At 44.9% G+C, this 17,508-nt stretch overlaps 1 protein-coding gene across 1 annotated transcript in view; it reads left to right on the top strand.

The window, feature by feature from the left end:
- The window catches only part of LOC147678713 (phospholipid scramblase 1-like), a 72,687-nt gene that overhangs the window by 41,004 nt on the left and 14,175 nt on the right, over positions 1–17,508 (top strand). The window contains exons 5-7 of the mRNA XM_086946167.1: positions 472–656; positions 1,023–1,184; positions 13,979–14,107. Of these exons, the coding sequence (XP_086802293.1) occupies positions 472–656; positions 1,023–1,184; positions 13,979–14,107 (476 nt within the window). The remainder of the gene's footprint in view (positions 1–471; positions 657–1,022; positions 1,185–13,978; positions 14,108–17,508) is intronic.

Raw genomic sequence — 17,508 nt, 5'->3', positions numbered from 1 at the left:
TTCTCATCAATGTTTGAAGACAAAGATGAGTCAGCTTTAGATTTGTTTTGTCTCTGCCCTACTTAATGGCTAGTATTGATAAGACTTTGATATTCTTGTCTTTCTCTTGGCCAATCACCACAATAAATCCTGGAATTTGATGTCTCTGCCCTGGATGATGACAAATATTTTGATATTGTTGTCTCCGTCCTAGCTGAACATGACTTTCTATAAGATTTGGATACAGTCACCTTTTTCCTGGTCGATGACAAAGATCATATCTGAACATCATTGCCTCTGTCCTTGATAATGATGACCATGGACTAGATCCATTAATGGGGAAAAAGACCACACTGGTTCATCAAGTGTATGTGTTTGTTAACAAATATTTAGCTGGTGGGAATTCTGTGTGTGATGATGACTTTTAAACATGCAGGAATGGTATTCTAGAAGATGGTGTTATTGGGATGTGATCAAATAATGTTTTTTAAGTTTCCAGTACGCAAAGATGGGGACGGAGTTATGAAATTCTAAACACCTTGAACCAGAGGATATTTTTTGCCAAGCAGGAAGTCAAATGCTGTTGTCCGCTCTACAACCTCCATGTCCTAGACAACAATAACAAAGAAGTGATTCAATTCTTGCTGAACTGCCAGTGCTCCTGCTGCACTAGCGAGGTAAGGTCCTTGCAATTCCAGAGCTAGATGGATTCAAGTGAATGAAGACAGCAACTTTGTGTTCTATGAAAAGTTGCGTCTGGTCAGGTTCACATTCTACTATTACCATGTCATCTTTTCATTTTTCAAACAGAGGTATTCACGGGTGTGAAAAAGTAATACTTCTGAACCTGTATCCTCATTGAATACTCTGCTACCTCATAAGAGTACTGCACCATGTGCCCCTCCTAGCCTGGACATAGATCCCCTATTGATTGAGGTCTCAACACTCTGAAATGTGATCTTCTGATGACACTTCTTACAGCCATATAACTAGAAATTGTTTTGAGTGCACACTCTTGGTTACTGACACATTGTATATTGCAGTTGGAGATCCATTGCCCACCTGGCAACATCATTGGATACAGCGTTTGGAACTACAGCAACTTTGTAACCATCCTCAACATCCAAAATGAGGCCAAACAGACCGCCCTCGTGACAGTGGGCCCTGACTTCAAAACCAGCATCTTCGGCGACGTGGTCTTTGAGGTAAAGAAGTAGTAGGGGGAAGTTTCATATTAAGGAGAATGGATGAAAAGAAGAAAAATGGGAGTAAATAAGAGGACATACGGAATTAGGGAGTCAAGGACAGCTTAAAGCAGAGAAAATGAAAAGAAGGATGGAACGAGCAAGAGAGGTATGATGTAGAAAATTCTAAGGAAGCATGGAAAGTTCAATGTGAAGAGATTAGAAGAAGGTGTAGAAATATGAGAAGGAAAGTCCACTGCAATGATCGAAATGAGGAAAGGAGAACCAATAGCTTAAATGGACTAGGAAGCAGGGAGAAAAAGGGAAGAATGATAGAAAAGGGATGAAAGTTGAGAGGAACATGTAAAGTGTTCACAGAAGGGAATAACAGATGAAATATGGACATAGGTTGACACAAGAAGCAGGGAATGAGAAGTAGGAAAAAATAGAGGGAAAAACATAGGAAGGAATTAATGTAGATGGTAGACCCCAGTAACTAATATGTAGCACCATACTCACCCTTTAAAAACAATACATATTTACTGTGATGCTGCAGCAGTAACAGGATCTTAGCTCTTACTCTCTTGATGTATCGGGACCAAGAAAAGCTCTGAATATGAATGTGATGACCAATGAACAGACATCAATACCTTCCATTCACTGTTTGTTTTTCTCGTAATACTAGAGTGCCTCTGCTCGGTCTTTTAAGTCCTTCTTAGTACCACTTAGTTATAAGAGTAGCTCTATTGAATTGGGTCAATTTTTCAGGAGCCTCGAATCCTTCTAGTGCTGTTCGTGAAAGAGAACCCAGGTACATTTTTAAATCGATATATGCTTTTCTTATGGTATACAACGTTTACCACGCATTTTTTACCACGCACTACACTTACAATGCAGGCATTACCACGCATACCATTATAACACATTGCGCTGGGGGGCGCTCTAGGATAGGGAATAAGTTTAATTTTATATCCAACACCTTCCCTAGTATCCACGGGGACTGGAGTTGGAATATAAAATTATACTTACCACTATCCAGCACCTCAAAGCGCTATGCGTTGTAACGGTATCCGTTGTAAATACCGCGTTGTAATGGTATGCGTGGTAATAGTATGCATGGTAACGTCATACATCCTTTTCTTATTACATGAAAGAAACCTTTTCCAGCAGCCTAAGGACCACTCTTCATTTACATTCTCTAAACAAATCCCAAGTACCTTGGCGGCTGCTGCTTTGACCATCTTGCAGCCACCTTTTGGAATTCGCTACCGTTTTCTTTAAAAAAGAGCCCAGATCTTCTCACTTTTAGACATTCTCTAAAAACTTGGCTTTTTTATCAGGCTTACTGTTGAGTTTTACAATGTGTTATGTTCCCCCTCGATAGCGCCATGAAGCCCTCGGGCGTACGAGCGCTTAATAAATAAATTTTAACATAACATAATTTCTGCTTTCAGTAAAGTAGACTATCATTCCATGATGACAACCCGGGAATCTGCGACTCTTGCTGACCCTAGTGCGTACCTTGTCCAAAGCTTTCATAGTATTTGCATTTTCATACAAAACCAGTCTGAGTTTAGTACCCAAAAGACGCATGGAGTTCTAGATGACCCAGCAGTGAGGTTGAGAAGATAAGTGAATTAACTGAAGATGACGGAAGGTAAGTAACACTTCTTTATTGGGACTTGTAGATAAACACCTCCAATTGCCAGTCCCACAGGTCACAGTCTGACAGGACACCAACTTTCTTAATTGCCTCTCTGAGAATTCCATGGAAGAGGAAAAGTGGAGGAAAGGGATGGAAGAAAATGGGAGAGACCATGTGAGCAAACAACACATCTCCCTCCCTTAAAGGAGAACAGAGGGAAGAAAGAGGCTGGGAGAGGAAGGAGAAATAGGTGGGGAGGGAGGTAGGGGGAGAGAGAGAGAGAGTCACAAGGGAATAGAAACCACAAAAGGAATATAAGCAAAAGCTAGCAATCCAGAAACCATTGCAACTAGGTCATTACGAAAGCTTTCTGCCACCTCGGAGGACACAGTTCTGCAGACCCTTTTCTAAAGACCAGTACCACACTTACTTCCCACCAGTTCCTCCTTCCCCTCACAGAGAGAATCAGATTTGGGGGGCATTCACTAATTCTATCAATGCTCCACATTTTACCATTTTCCAGAACAACTACATTGTTTTTGACATACTTTTATCTTTTCTGATTCATAGAATTTGTCACCCTTGCTGCTTGTCACCTGGGGCTTCCTTATAAGAACCCACTGCCCTGTTCTCCAGGCTTTGCTTCTGGTGCCCCACTTCCTGTCGTGTCTTTGTATACCTTTTGTTGTCTCACCACCCTTTAACCTACTTCCTCGGGGTCAAAGGTAATCATCTTGTTCTTGAACAACCAACTAGGAGAAAGCTTGGATCCTGCCTTTCGCCCCTCAACATTTCAAATGGAGACATTCCAGTGGTGGCTTTGGGGGTAGGATGGTAAGATCATAACATGTCTCTCACAGTGCTCTCTATGGGTTTCCCTGAGGTCAGAGGTAACTGAATAGACTTTTTCAGCATTGTATTAGCCCTTTCAACTTTGTCATTGGCCTTGGGGCAATACAAAGCCGTACGCACATCAGTTGGAAAGATCTTTTAGAAAGTCTCTCATTTCTTCAGACACAAAGTGGACCCCATTGTCTGTGATGAGAGTATCAGGGATACCCTCCCTGGAGAATACCTCCCCTAAGAAATCAGTGAGGGTCTTAATATTGACCATGCTGACAAATTTGGGTGATGTCCACTGTGAGAAATAGTCAATAAGGTACTTGCCCTGGAGGCCCATGGCCTGTAGAGGTCCCGCAATGTCCAGCCCCAATTTGTTCCACAGAATATAGCTACTTCTATGGGGATGAGGGGGCAACGCCTGAGACATTTAGTTTTGTCACCAAGACTACATGCCAGACAGCCTTTGACCTTTTCTTCCATACGGTGATCCATGAGGGGGAACCAGTAATCAGATCGGAGTTTAGCCTTGCAGAGACTCCTCGCCAGATGCCCCTCATGAGCCAAATTCAATATCTGGTCCCTCAGGCCTTCAGGTGCGACAATTTTACCTGACTTCAACACAAAATCCTCTTTAATGGATTATTCATCCCTTACATTCCAGAAGCACTGTAGTTCCTCTGGTAGATCCCTGCATCTGTGAGGCCATCCATTGGCCATAAACACCTTAACGGCCTTGAGAATCTTCTTCTGTACTTGACTCCCACTGACTCTGTTTCACTGCTGGTACTCTAACCTCCAAAATGGCATCCTCCATGACCTCACAACCCTCCTTCTTGGCCACGGGGCCCTAAACAAGTAATCTGCAGCACTGTTCCTGCTGCCCAGCACATATGTTATTCCGAAATTGAAGGTTTGGAGCCCCAGGACCCACTTGGCTATGCTGGGCGTGGTGTTGACCATTTCTTTTTCTTTTTTTGCAAACCGACAGTAAGGGTTAATGATCAGTCCTTAGCTCAAACGGTAAACCCTACAAGTAACATTTAAAGTGGGTGATGGCCCAGTAACATGCCAGTCCCTCCTTCTCTACTGTTGAGTAATTGGCTTAATCACCAGTAAGTGTCCTGGAGGCAAATGCTACAATTCTCTCTTGGTTGGCTATTCTTTGCAAAAGGGTGGCTCCTATACCCTTGTTGCTGGCATCTGTGATAAGAAATGTTTCCCTTTCTACACTGAAACTACCAATGTGGGGCGCATTAGCAATAGAACTATTTATCCCCTCAAACGCAGCATCATGCTCCCTCTCCCATTCAAACACTGATCCTTTCTTAAGTAAGTTCATGAGTGGTTGGGTGAGGACAGACAAATTCTTTATGTACTTGGCCATATATTCAGCCAGTCCCAAGAAGGACTTTATCTCGTCTTTGGATGTGGGTTTGGGGGCTCTGTGTACCGCTTCAACCAAATCTGCTCTGGCTTTTATTCCCTCCTCTGAAATGGTGTGACCTAAATAGTCCACTGAAGTTACCCCCAGCTTTCACTTGCTTTCCTTGGTGGTAAAACCGGTTTCCTTTAATTTGCTCAAAAGATTTCTAAGATTGTAATTGTGCTCACTTTCACTGGACCCATATATAAGTATATCATCTTGAAAGCACAAGGTCTTAACACACACTCTCAATATGTGCTGCATTATTCTTTGGAATGCAGAGGCAGCTGATGAAAGTCCAAATGGCATTCTCAAAAATGTTAAGTTGCCAAACGGAGTGGTGAATGCAGTCAACATTTGGGAGTCTGGATGTTAAGTGATCTGGTGGTACGCCAATGATAAGTCCAAGATACTTAAGTACTTGGCGCCCTGTATGGTACACAGCATCTCATGTGTCCTCGGTAAGGGATGCCTGTCCACCCAGATATTGGTGTTGAGGTCCCTTAAGTCTACACATAGACGCTTTTTTTCTATTGTCCTTGGTGGTAAGAACAATGGGTGCCAACCACTCTGAGCTCTCAATTTTCTTTATCATCTCTTGTTGTTACAGTTTGTGCAACTCAGCCTTTAAAGGTTCTTTCATAAGGAGGGGAACGGATCTGATTTTGTGAACCGCAGGGACAGCTCCCTCTTTGAGGGTGATCTGATGAACATATTTGTTTAATCTTCCCAACTGCTCGGTAAATACATCCGGGAATTCCTTGGTGGTGATGCTGTCTACCTCTGGTGGTTCAACTAGTAGCACTTGATGAATGTTGTTGGGATCAAGAGTGATGCCAGGTTCCTTTTGGTGTTTCCACCCCAATAAACTAAAACCTGCCTTTGTGATGTATACCTTTCCTACCGTGTGTCTTCCCTTGAAGCATATTCTCATTCTTACCATGTCCACTAAAGGAATAGGTTCCCTGTTGTACCCACCAGGATGGATGTCTGCAGCCTCCACTACAAGATTGTGTGCCAAACATTTTTTCAAACTGTTTTTCTTCTATAAATGTATACCCGGTGAGCACGAGGCAGCAAACACCTGGATACTGACCCCTTCAAGAGTTATTTTGCAAGTGGGGTATTGTACAGGTTCTTTCACTTCCACTTTGGGGCAGGACCATTTATCATGTACTTTTTCATTTGCTGTTTTGTGTACCTTGGCGAAATGGCCCCTTTTATTACATTTCCTGCATACCACATTTCTCGCTGGGCACCTCAAATTATTCGCCAAATGATTATCGTTACCACACCTGTAGCAGCAAGCATTTTCCTGCTTATTGCGATGAACTTTCTTTTTACTTTCACTGATCTTTCACATCGCATCTTCACTAACCAGGATTTTAACCTCCTCTCTCTTTGTCCAACACTGACACCTTTTTCATCTCCCTGATGCATAATGTTGTATGTTCTATACCTTAGGCAATACTGATGGCTTCAATTAAATCAGGGTTTCTGGTAAGCCATTCCTCCTGAATTTTTTGATCATTAGTGCATCTGACAATCTGGTCCATTATAAGTTAACCCTGGGTGGAGCTGGCAGAGTGGGACTTCGCGGAGGTCCACGGAGTTGGTGACCAACTCTGGAACTCCGCTCCGCTCTGCCACCCGCCTCCATCCCCCTATTACGACATTAAAAGTAAAGTAAAAGAATAAAGACTTACCTTGACTGCGGCATTCCCGGGCTGCCATCGGCCTCTTCATCGCTGTCTCACGGTGTTATGCGCATGCGCGCACACCCGTGCATGCACATTCCTTGCGAGAAATGCACATGCGCAGATTACACTGAGACGTCGATAAAGAGGAGGACGGCAGCTAAATATTTATTAATTTATTTTTAATGTAGTTTTAATTCAGTCTAAATAGGGGGGTGGAGGCGGGGGCTGGTCCACTCCTCTCCGGGGTGTGCAGATATTTGCTTTCTCCGTGGAATGCAGAGTAGGCAAATCTCTGCAGACTCCGTGGGCGGAGCGGAGCTCTCCGCCCGCAGTAACTTATAAGGGAATCCGTAAGGGTGCCACATTTACAGGTAGCTGACATTCCCCTTAAAACTGCTACATACTCTGATACTTTCATCTTTCCCTTGGGCCCTTTCCAAAAACGTATGCCTCGCTAAAACATTTTATTTTTTCCCCGATAGTATGTCTTCAATTTTCTTAATGTTTAATCATATGCATCTACCCCTGCTTCCTCCCCCTTTCACTCTTCGTCAACATCTCTTCCTGTTATGTCCTGATACACCTTCCTTCCTGGAAACCCAAACAGCCGACAGAGGCAAAGGGAGGCTAAGCCAGAAAAGTCAGCAATGGAGACACCCTACTAGCAGGCTGACGCTGCAGTGTCCCTCAGAATTCCCTCGAAGCAGACTAAGAACAGGCTTGAGGCAGATTGCAGGCTGTCAAACCTGAGTGCTGGAAGGGCACACACACACCACTGAACAGTCTGGAGACCGATAACCCTCATCCCGAAACAGGAGGGTAAAGGTGAGGACTGCACTCTGAGAAAGGCACACTATGAGAGTCTCTCAAAGCAGAAGCCCACGCAAATAGACTCAGCTGGAGCAATGATAGAGCCTGAGTCCAACCTGACAGTGGAAAAGCGCCAGGGAGTTCACAACTGATAATGCCCCCACACCTGGGAAACACCATGACCGGCTGCCATCCATTGCAATGAAGGGCGTGAGCACGCAAATGGTTCCGCAGGAAGAACTCCGAAGACTGGCAAGATGTACTTCAACAGGGTGGAGGCGTCACACTGTCCCCGTCACAGCATCCCTTGATCATCGCCAAAATGAAGTAAATGAATAAGCCGGAAGGTAAGTAAAACTTTATTGAGACTCGTAGATAAACCCCTCTGGAAGAAAATGGGAAAGGCCATGTGAGCATTCAACAGTAAGGTAAAGGTTTATTGCAGGATGCAAACCTCTTTCCACAATTCTCTGCAGTCAGCAGTAACAGGCATTTTAAGAACACTCACTACAAGCCTCTGTCATAACAGAACCCTGTTGCTATGTCCTTGCATAACAATTGAGCCTCTGTGGTACATATATCTTTTCTTTTACAAATAGCACTCTTTAAAGTCTGCAAAATAAATAAATATTGCAACATTAAGGAAAGATGAGGAATACCGATCCACACCATAAACAAGAAATGGAACAGACACTAAAATTGCATCACTACAATGATAATTGATAACATAGTCACGATGGGAATACAACTTACATACCTACTTATGTTGTTCTGTAAGAACTCTTCTTTTTTACAATTCCCTTTTGATGACTCTTCAGATCCTCTGCGAACTCTCCTGCTCCTGCAGCTTTACTCCTATATCTTGGAACTTTACATCTTTTTACTATTTAAGCCTCAAGTGCAACCAGACCATGTGTTTATTGCACTATTAAAAAGCTTAATTAGTTTAAGCTGCTTTGAGAATATAGACTACTGTTTCCTACTCTCTGATGCGTTCACATTTGCCATGTCTTCCATCATAATTTTGATTGTATTCATCGCTTTTTTCTCTCTTTCTTGCAAAATCGCTTTTTTATTCCTCTGGTCTTTTCTGAAACTAATACTTATTAATTGTTAGTTTAATTTCATTCCCTCTGGGCAAACACTCGTATTAGGTTTCATTCCTTTGGACAATTCCTTGTTGTGGAATGTGGAGTATATGTACCAATAATCTTTCTTGTCATCCTTCCCTACACTTCTTCATAAAACCCTGAGCAATATGAATACATTCCATGATCATCCTGTTCAATATTTCAACCAGTCCATTGGTTTCTGGGTCACATAATGCACATCTCGTCTGAGTAACTTCTCTTTTGAACAATAATGTCTTCATTTTATTGCATGTTAATTACTAACGTTGGTCCAAATGGAAGCAGGGAAGCTCCGCCCTCTAAATAAATTCATTAAGAAATCAGAGTATGCTTTTGGTGATCATGCCATTCACAAGATCCGCAATGTCAAATGCAACTTCGGGTATTTATGAACAATGCAATTAAATGAAAATTATGTTTGTAGTTCTTACTTTTCACATACTACTACTCTTACACCACTTTGAACAATCACATACTGATCATTACACATCCAAGGCCAAACCAGGCCACTAAAGATCGCTCTTCAGTCTTCCATTTATTTTATTGACGCCCTATATGTACCTATCCCAACAGTTTTCTTTTTACTATATGTGACTCCCTGTATGACCACATTGCCTTTCCTAAATTCTTTTACATCTCCTATTCACCCATTCCATCTTCAGTCTCCTCTCCAACATTAACCAAAGGTGTCAAACAACCTACAGCTTTGTATGCTCCTGTGATGTTACGACTCATTTGCATTGGCAACCAGAAAACCGAGTCAGAACCCTTTTTAGTGAAATATTCTTTCAACAGCTTGTGGTCTGGCTTAATAGTGTATCTGGTGCCCCACACACAACTTGAACTTTAGTATTACTCAAACAGTTGCTAATCTCCTTTTAGATCACTGAGTATTTTTTTCTTAGTCATTTTCAAAGTCCTTGGGGCAAATATAGTTATTTTACCCTCTTCCAAGATTTATTTTTTGCATTGGCACTGCCTCTAAAGCTTTATTGTACCCATCAGTTGTAATCATAGATACATTTCTAGAATAAAAGTGCTACACGCTGTGTGCATTACTCTAATACATTTGAATCTCCACAAATTCTTGGTCATGCTGTTCGCCCTTGTGTTTAGTGTTTTCCTTTACCATATTTCCTAAAATCATAGGGCCTGCTTATAAATTGCTTGTTATTTTCAGGCTGGTGCGCAAAACCCTGTTTACGCATGGGTCAGAATTACGAGTTAAAAGGTATTTAACGCATTTTATAATTATCTGCTGCAGTTAATACCATGCGTATTTTTGCTGCATTAAACACAAAAACCCACGTTATTCCCCAATAACTCATAATAGGTGCTATTTATCGCACTCCATAAATAACTTACCTCATGGTATTATTTATCAGGTACGCTAAATAGCACCTATAATTGTAATCTGGCTTTGAGCCTTACTCCCAACATTCAGCACATGTTTTGTGTAAATTTCTGCTGTTCCCAAAAATTTGAAAAAAAAATGAGGGGTGGTTGAATAATTCCACTCCGCAGGCGGAGTTTGTGGAGTTTTGCCCTTTCTGCGTTTTGCTTGCAACACAGAGTTCCTGCAAAACTCTGCCAACCCCCTTGTTGCGGAGTTTTATCTTGCGTGCAGTTCACCAATGTTAGTTTGGTGAGCGCAGGTGAGAATTTGCATCACCTCGCGCAATTCCTCAACGTAGGCGGGCACGGCAGCTCGCAACCATTCACATTGAGAAAGCTGACGCTTGAGTATAAAATCAGTTGATTCTTCATCCATTTGAGATGGTGGTATGCAGAGGCTAAATCTAAGGTTTTAAATATTTTGGCATCATGTACCAGCATCACCATCTCTTCCATACTGGGTAAAGAATATTCATCTTAATCATGCATTTGTTACTATCCCTCAAGTGTAGGCGTAGCCTAATGTCTCTCCAGGTGTTTTTGCAATGACCAGTGGGGCTAACCATTCTGTTGCTTCACCTGGTTCTGTCATCTGGATCTTGCATAACTCATCCAGTTCCTCAGAAATAGCCCCTTTTACACTTATTGGCATTTCCTTCAATTGAATTAAACTCCACTTTTGGTTTGTTGACCTCCCCCTCTACACAGTTGGACTGACACTGGGCTCAAGCTTCATGCCTATTGTTTTTTGATGAGGCTAAATGAATATAGTCAACTTTACTAGATATGTGAACTTTGCCCACTGCAAATATTCCTTTAAACTCTATGCATGCATCAACATTTCCTCTTGTTTTGGAATACTCTCCTGCATAACCACTGTGTTAATGAGATTTCCTCAATATCCTTTCATTTTTTTAAAGTGTTTTACAAAGATATAATTAGAAGATATAGTCTGATTTACCTCTCGAATCAACAACTTTTTCTGCAACATCACATTCAACCATTATTCTATCCAGCAGGCTGTCTTTATCTCCAAAATGTGTCCTCCAACACTTCTTTTATATCTTTATTATCTCTCAGACAACCTTTTTAATGTTGCAGAATATCTAGTTTTTCCCACAACTCTTACAAGCAACTTTACTGCTTAGCGTTCTCGATTCCCCTGTGCCCTTATAATCCTTAACTGAAATGCTGTCCCTTGATCTTTAAAAAAAATCCTTGACTACCTAGAAATCTTGACATTTTTAGGCACCACTTGCACACTTTCATTCTATTTCCATTGCTGATCTCGTCCACACAATCACAGTATGTTCCAACTCTTTAGAGTTTCCTTGAACGCGTGTGAAACTTCATACCTCCGTATATCTGGTAAGACATTGAGTCCAGGGTGGTAGAAATTGCAAAAATGACCCTCAACAGCTGCCGCTGGAAAGGTTTGAACAACCCCTTGATACACTTGGAATATATTACTTTATGCAACAGTACTATAACTTTTTTACTTAATTTCTCTATCAAATATATTCATTATTGATGTTCAATGTACCTAGGATCAGCAATGCCAAAACCACAATTTAAGCTTCTTTTTATGAGGTCCTTGGCATATTCAGGTACAACCACCCGGGGCACACATAGAATGTTTACATTTTATAAAAACATGACCGCATAGAAAAAGCCCTTCCACCCAAAAAAGGGTTTTTATACATGGTTTTATAATGTTTCTTCTCTGGTAGTGCATGCTCAAATTCAAATGCTATTCCATACACAAGATTCACATGCTATCACAAACAAGTGTTTTAATTAATTGTAGAAATATAAAACTTTATCCAACAATATTAATTTAAAATGTGTAACCTTTAAACAAAAGATCACCCTTTCTGACTGAGAAGGATAATAAATAAAGGTTAGTCCGAGAGTTTATTTTTAAACTGTGACTTGTCAGAGGTCTGGTCATAAATATAGAACAGTTTTCTGGCTCACATTAATAAGAACATTAGTCTGTAATGAACTTGAGTCAGTGAGTCAGTCTCTCAGACCTTTTACCCCTTAAAGTTAAGGGGGAACCTGGGAAGGGGATTAATTACCTAAGGTTCTTCAGGAGACATGATTGAGCACAACTCTTTGCCAGTCTTCAGCCAAACCGAAACTGCCCCTTTCACCCCTTTAATCAGTCTGAATCACCCCATCATTCAGTAATGACATCACAAGTACCCTTGCCTCTGACTGACCATAGAATGTTTCGTGACGAAAGCATCTATACCGTCCACTCTTACATAAATCACAAAGTCAATCAATTATAGTCCACTGAAGACCTAACAATCAGGAATGTGGTTCAAAGCATGCTCAGAACAATGTACAGCCAGGACACAGGCCAGGTACAGTCTAATCCTTCTAAGCACTTCCTGGTACAGAACCCCTGTCTGCACACCGCCCAGGGGCTCCAACAAGAACTGTACAAAGCCAGAACAAGAATAGAGCATTGGTGTGAGGGAGGGAGAGAGGGAGAGAGACACACCCCTGTCTACACACCACACAGGGGCTCCAACAAGAACTGTACAAAGCCAGAACAAGAATAGAGCATTGGTGTGAGGGAGGGAGAGAGGGAGAGACACACCCCTGTCTACACACCACACAGGGGCTCCAACAAGAACTGTACAAAGCCAGAACAAGAATAGAGCATTGGTGTGAGGGAGGGAGAGAGGGAGAGAGACACACCCCTGTCTGCACACCACACAGAGGCTACAACAATAACTGTGCAAACTAGAACAAGAATAGAGGATTGGTGTGAGGGAGGGAGAGAGACACACCCCTGTCTGCACACCACCCAGGGGCTACAACAAGAACTGTGCAAACTAGAACAAGAATAGAGCATTGGTAGGAGGGAGGGAGAGAGGGAGAGAGACACACCCCTGTCTGCAGTGCACACCACCCAGGGGCTACAACAAGAACTGTGCAAAACCAGACCAAGAATAGAGCTTTGGTAGAAGGGAGGGAGAGAGAGAGACACACCCCTGTCTACACACCACACAGAGGCTACAACGAGAGCTGTGCAAACTAGAACAAGAATAGAGGATTGGGAGCAGGGAAGGAGGGAGAGACCCACCCCTGTCTACAGAGGCTACAACAAGAACTGTGCAAACTAGTACAAGAATAGAGCATTTGTAGAAGGGAGGGAGAGGGAGAGAGACAGACCCCTGTCTGCACACCACCCAGGGGCTTCAACAAACAGTGCAAAACTAGAATAGGATTGGAGGGAGGGAGAGAGAGATGAGGCAGCTGAGTGTGAGGGGTAACACAAGAGGTGGAAGTGACTAAGGGTTTCATATGCTGTGAGTTGCAATAAAACATAGAAAACTTCCTTTCTACTAAATGCAAAAACCAGGGCACTAATTTACAATTCATTGGTAATGGAAAATCCTCCAATTTCCATGCATAAAATCACTGTACACATTTTGAAAAAGGATGCCCACTGATTTGCTTCTCTTGCTCCTTGCAAGATATCTGCACAATAGCACAATCTCATGTGGGTCTTACTCTAAAAGTCACTTTCTAAGTCAAGAGCAGACGTCTTCCCAGATGTTCAACAAACAGGTCTTTGATTGCTGAACCTCTTGACAACCGTGGCTGTTGCTGATAAAGCAGCACTTACAAAGCCTGTTTCTCTAAATGTTTTTCTCTTCTGCTACTTTCTAGATGTATTAAAATAGAAATGTTGGTGGATCTCAGTTGGAGCTGGTGGGTGTGGAACATGGCAGTCAGGCTTTGAATAGAGAGGTATAGAGTTCAGTATAGAATGAGGCATGATGGAAATGAACAGGGCGACTCATGGGTGAATGATTTCAGTACCTTGCCTCTACCATGTGTCTCAACAGGTGAAGTCCAACGATGAAACGCAGACCGTGGGTTTGATTCGTCGCAACAGTGGGCTCTTTTCTGTCCAGTTTCCACTTGACCTGGACGTGAAGTTAAAGGCTGTTCTCATTGGATCCTGTTTCTTTTTGGTGAGTATTTTCAAATGTGAACATATTTTCTTTTAACATAAAATGCACAAAAGGTGATGGGAGGAAGGCTTACAATTCATCTAACCACTGCCGATCGATCAGGGTAGCATCCCACCCATCGTTCTTTTGCTCATCAAGCATCCTCAGTTTGGACCCAGCCGTATGCAAATTAGCTTTGACCCAGCCATATGCAAATTAGCTTTGACCCATCCATATGCAAATTAGCTTTGACCCAGCCATATGCAAATTAGCCTTAACCCAGCCATATGCAAATTAGCCTTAGCCTTGACCCAGCCATATGCAAATTAGCCTTGACCCAGCCATATGCAAATTAGCCTTGACCCAGCCATATGCAAATCAGCCTTGACCCTGCTCCTCATGAGAAAAGTCCAGCCTGAACTACCAAGCCAGGTCCTCACCAAACTGGAATACAACCTAGGACTGGTTTTGCCCTGATAAAAACTCATCAACCAGATATAGCTTGGTTCCAGTGGCATTTATCGGGGTGAAACAGATCCTAGGATGCTTGTGGTCTGGTTCAGTGAGTACCTGGCTTGGTACATCGGGCTGCACTGATCCCATAAGGAACAGGGTCATGGCTGATTTGCAATTTGGCTGGGTTTAAATTGAGGTGGCATAGTGAGCAAAATAATGATGGGTTGGGATGCTACCTCGAGCAGTTACCAATGTGAGACTAACTGCAAGCACTCCTCATCACCATTTTTGGGTTTGAGGAGATTTTCTTTTGCCAGTAATCTATCAATTATCTTTCACTAAAAACCTATCCCTACATCGAGCGAGTAATCCACCCCGAAAGATTACAGGGCCCTCCCCATATACTACCCTCCTATATTGACAACACATAACCGGAGCAGCACATGCTCAGTCTTCGGTTCCCAATCTTTGTGTCATGGATCTGCCCATACGTTGGAAATGTACCCATCTTTTGCATCTCAGTTCAATCAATCAATGACATTTATAGAGCGCGCTACATACCCGTAGGGTCTCAAGGCGCTGGAGGTGGGGGGGTGCCGCTACTGCTCGAACAGCCAGGTCTTCAGCTTCTTCCTGAAGGAGAGGTGGTCTTGAGTCAGGCGCAGGTCGGTCGGGAGGGAGTTCCAGGTCTTGGCGGCCAGGTAGGAGAAGGACCTTCCTCCTGTAGTCGCTCTTCGGATGCGGGGGACGGTGGCGAGGGCGTGGTTGGCTGATCGGAGGTGGCGTTTGGGAGCGTAGAAGTTGACTCGGCTGTTGAGGTAGCTCGGGCCTTGGTCGTGTAGGGCTTTGTGTGCGTGGGTGAGGAGGCGGAAGGTGATTCTTTTGTTGACGGGGAGCCAGTGAAGGTCTCTCAGATGTCCGGAGATGTGGCTGGTTCGTGGGATGTCGAGGATGAGTCTGGCTGAGGCGTTCTGGATCCGCTGGAGTCTCTTCTGGAGCTTGGCGGTGGTACCGGCGTAGAGGGCGTTGCCGTAGTCCAGTCGGCTGGTGACGAGGGCCTGGGTGACGGTCTTCCTGGTCTCGGTGGGGATCCACCAGAAGATCTTCCGTAGCATGCGTAGGATGTTGACGCACGCCGAGGAGACGTTGTTGACTTGCCTGGTCATGGAGAGGGAGGAGTCCAGGATGAAGCCCAGGTTGCGTGCATGGTCTGTCGGTTTGGGTGCGGTGCCCAGGGCGGGAGGCCACCAGGAGTTGTCCCAGGCGGAGGGTGAGGAGCCCAGGATGAGGACCTCCGTCTTGTCCGAGTTCAGTTTCAGGCGGCTGGTCGTCATCCACTCGGCTACCTCTTTCATCCCTTCGTGCAGGTTGGCTCTGGCGGCAGCGGGGTCGTTGGTCAGGGAGAGGATCAGCTGGGTGTCGTCGGCGTAGGAGATTATGTTGAGGTTGTGCTGGCGTGCGATGGCCGCGAGGGGGCTCATGTAGACGTTGAAGAGGGTGGGGCTTAGAGAGGATCCTTGAGGGACGCCGCAGATGACTTCGGTGGCCTCTGACTTGTACGGTGGTAGGTGGGCTCTCTGTGTTCTTCCGTCGAGGAAGGAGATGATCCATTCCAGCGCCTTGTCCTGGATTCCGACGTTGCTGAGGCGCTGTACTAGGGTGCGGTGGCAGACAGTGTCGAATGCCGCGGAGAGGTCTAGGAGGATGAGGGCCGCTGTTTCTCCGTTGTCCATCAGGGCTCGGATGTCATCGGTGGCGGCGATGAGGGCGGTCTCGGTGCTGTGATTGGCTCGGAAGCCGGACTGTGAGGGGTCGAGGGATCCATTGGTCTCGAGGAAGGCGGCCATCTGCTTGTTGACGGTCTTCTCGATGACTTTGGCTGGAAACGGGAGGAGCGAGATGGGGCGGTAATTCTTGAGTTCGGTGGGGTCCCCTGTGGGTTTCTTGAGTAGAGCGCTGAGTTCGGCGTGCTTCCAGCTCTCAGGGAAGGTGGCGGTGTCGAAGGATGTGTTGATGATGTCTCGCAGGTGGGGTGCGATGACAGCGTCAGCCTTGTTGAAGACGTGGTGAGGGCAGGGGTCGGTCGGTGATCCAGAGTGGATGGAGTTCATCGTGCGGATGGTGTCTTCGGTGCTGATCGGGGACCAGGCGTGGAGGGTGGTGGTGGGGGGTGGTTGTTCGGTCTTGGTGTGCGTTGGTTGGTTGTTGAAGCTGTTGTGTATGTCCGCGATCTTGTTGTGGAAGTATGAAGCGAGGGAGTTGCAGAGGTCTTGCGATGGGGTGATGTCGTTGTTTCCTGCGCTGGGGTTGGATAGCTCTTTCACGATGTTGAAGAGTTCCTTGCAGTTGTGTGCGTTGTTGTCCAGCCGGTCCTTGAATGCAGTTTTCTTGGCGGCGCGGATCAGCTGGTGGTGCTTCCGGGTGGCAAGCTTGAAGGAGGTCCTGTTGTCCGGTGTAGGTTCCCTTCTCCAGACTTTCTCGAGGGCTCGGCAGTTCTTCTTGGAGCTCTTGAGTTCGTCGGTGAACCATGGGGCTTTCTTGCTGCCGGGTCTGCTGGGCGGGGTCCTCAGCGGGGCGAGCTCGTCCGCGCAGTTGCTGATCCACTTCGTGAGGTTGTCGGCGGCCTGGCTGGGGTTCGCTGAGCTGGCAGGAGGGTGCTGGCTCAGGGAGGTGGCTAGCTGGTCTGTTGTGATCTTGCTCCAGCTTCTGCGGGCAGCCTGTTGCTGGTGGTGGTGGGTCGTCGTTCTCTTGAAGGTGAAGTGGACGCAGCTGTGGTCCGTCCATTGAAGATCTGTGGCGTGGCTGAAGTCGATGTCTGTGCTGGAAGAGAAGACTGCGTCGAGTGTGTGTCCGGCGAGGTGGGTGGGGGTGGACACCAGCTGCTTGAGTCCAAGATTGGCGAGGTTGTCGAGCAGGGTGCTGGTGTTGCGGTCGTTGTTGTTCTCCAGGTGGAAGTTGAGGTCCCC

The sequence above is a fragment of the Lissotriton vulgaris genome, chromosome 12, assembly GCF_964263255.1.
Source record: "Lissotriton vulgaris chromosome 12, aLisVul1.2, whole genome shotgun sequence".
Classification (NCBI taxonomy): Eukaryota; Metazoa; Chordata; class Amphibia; order Caudata; family Salamandridae; genus Lissotriton; species Lissotriton vulgaris.
Note: the sequence above shows the minus strand (reverse complement) of the source record. Positions and strands in the feature narration are given on the sequence as shown.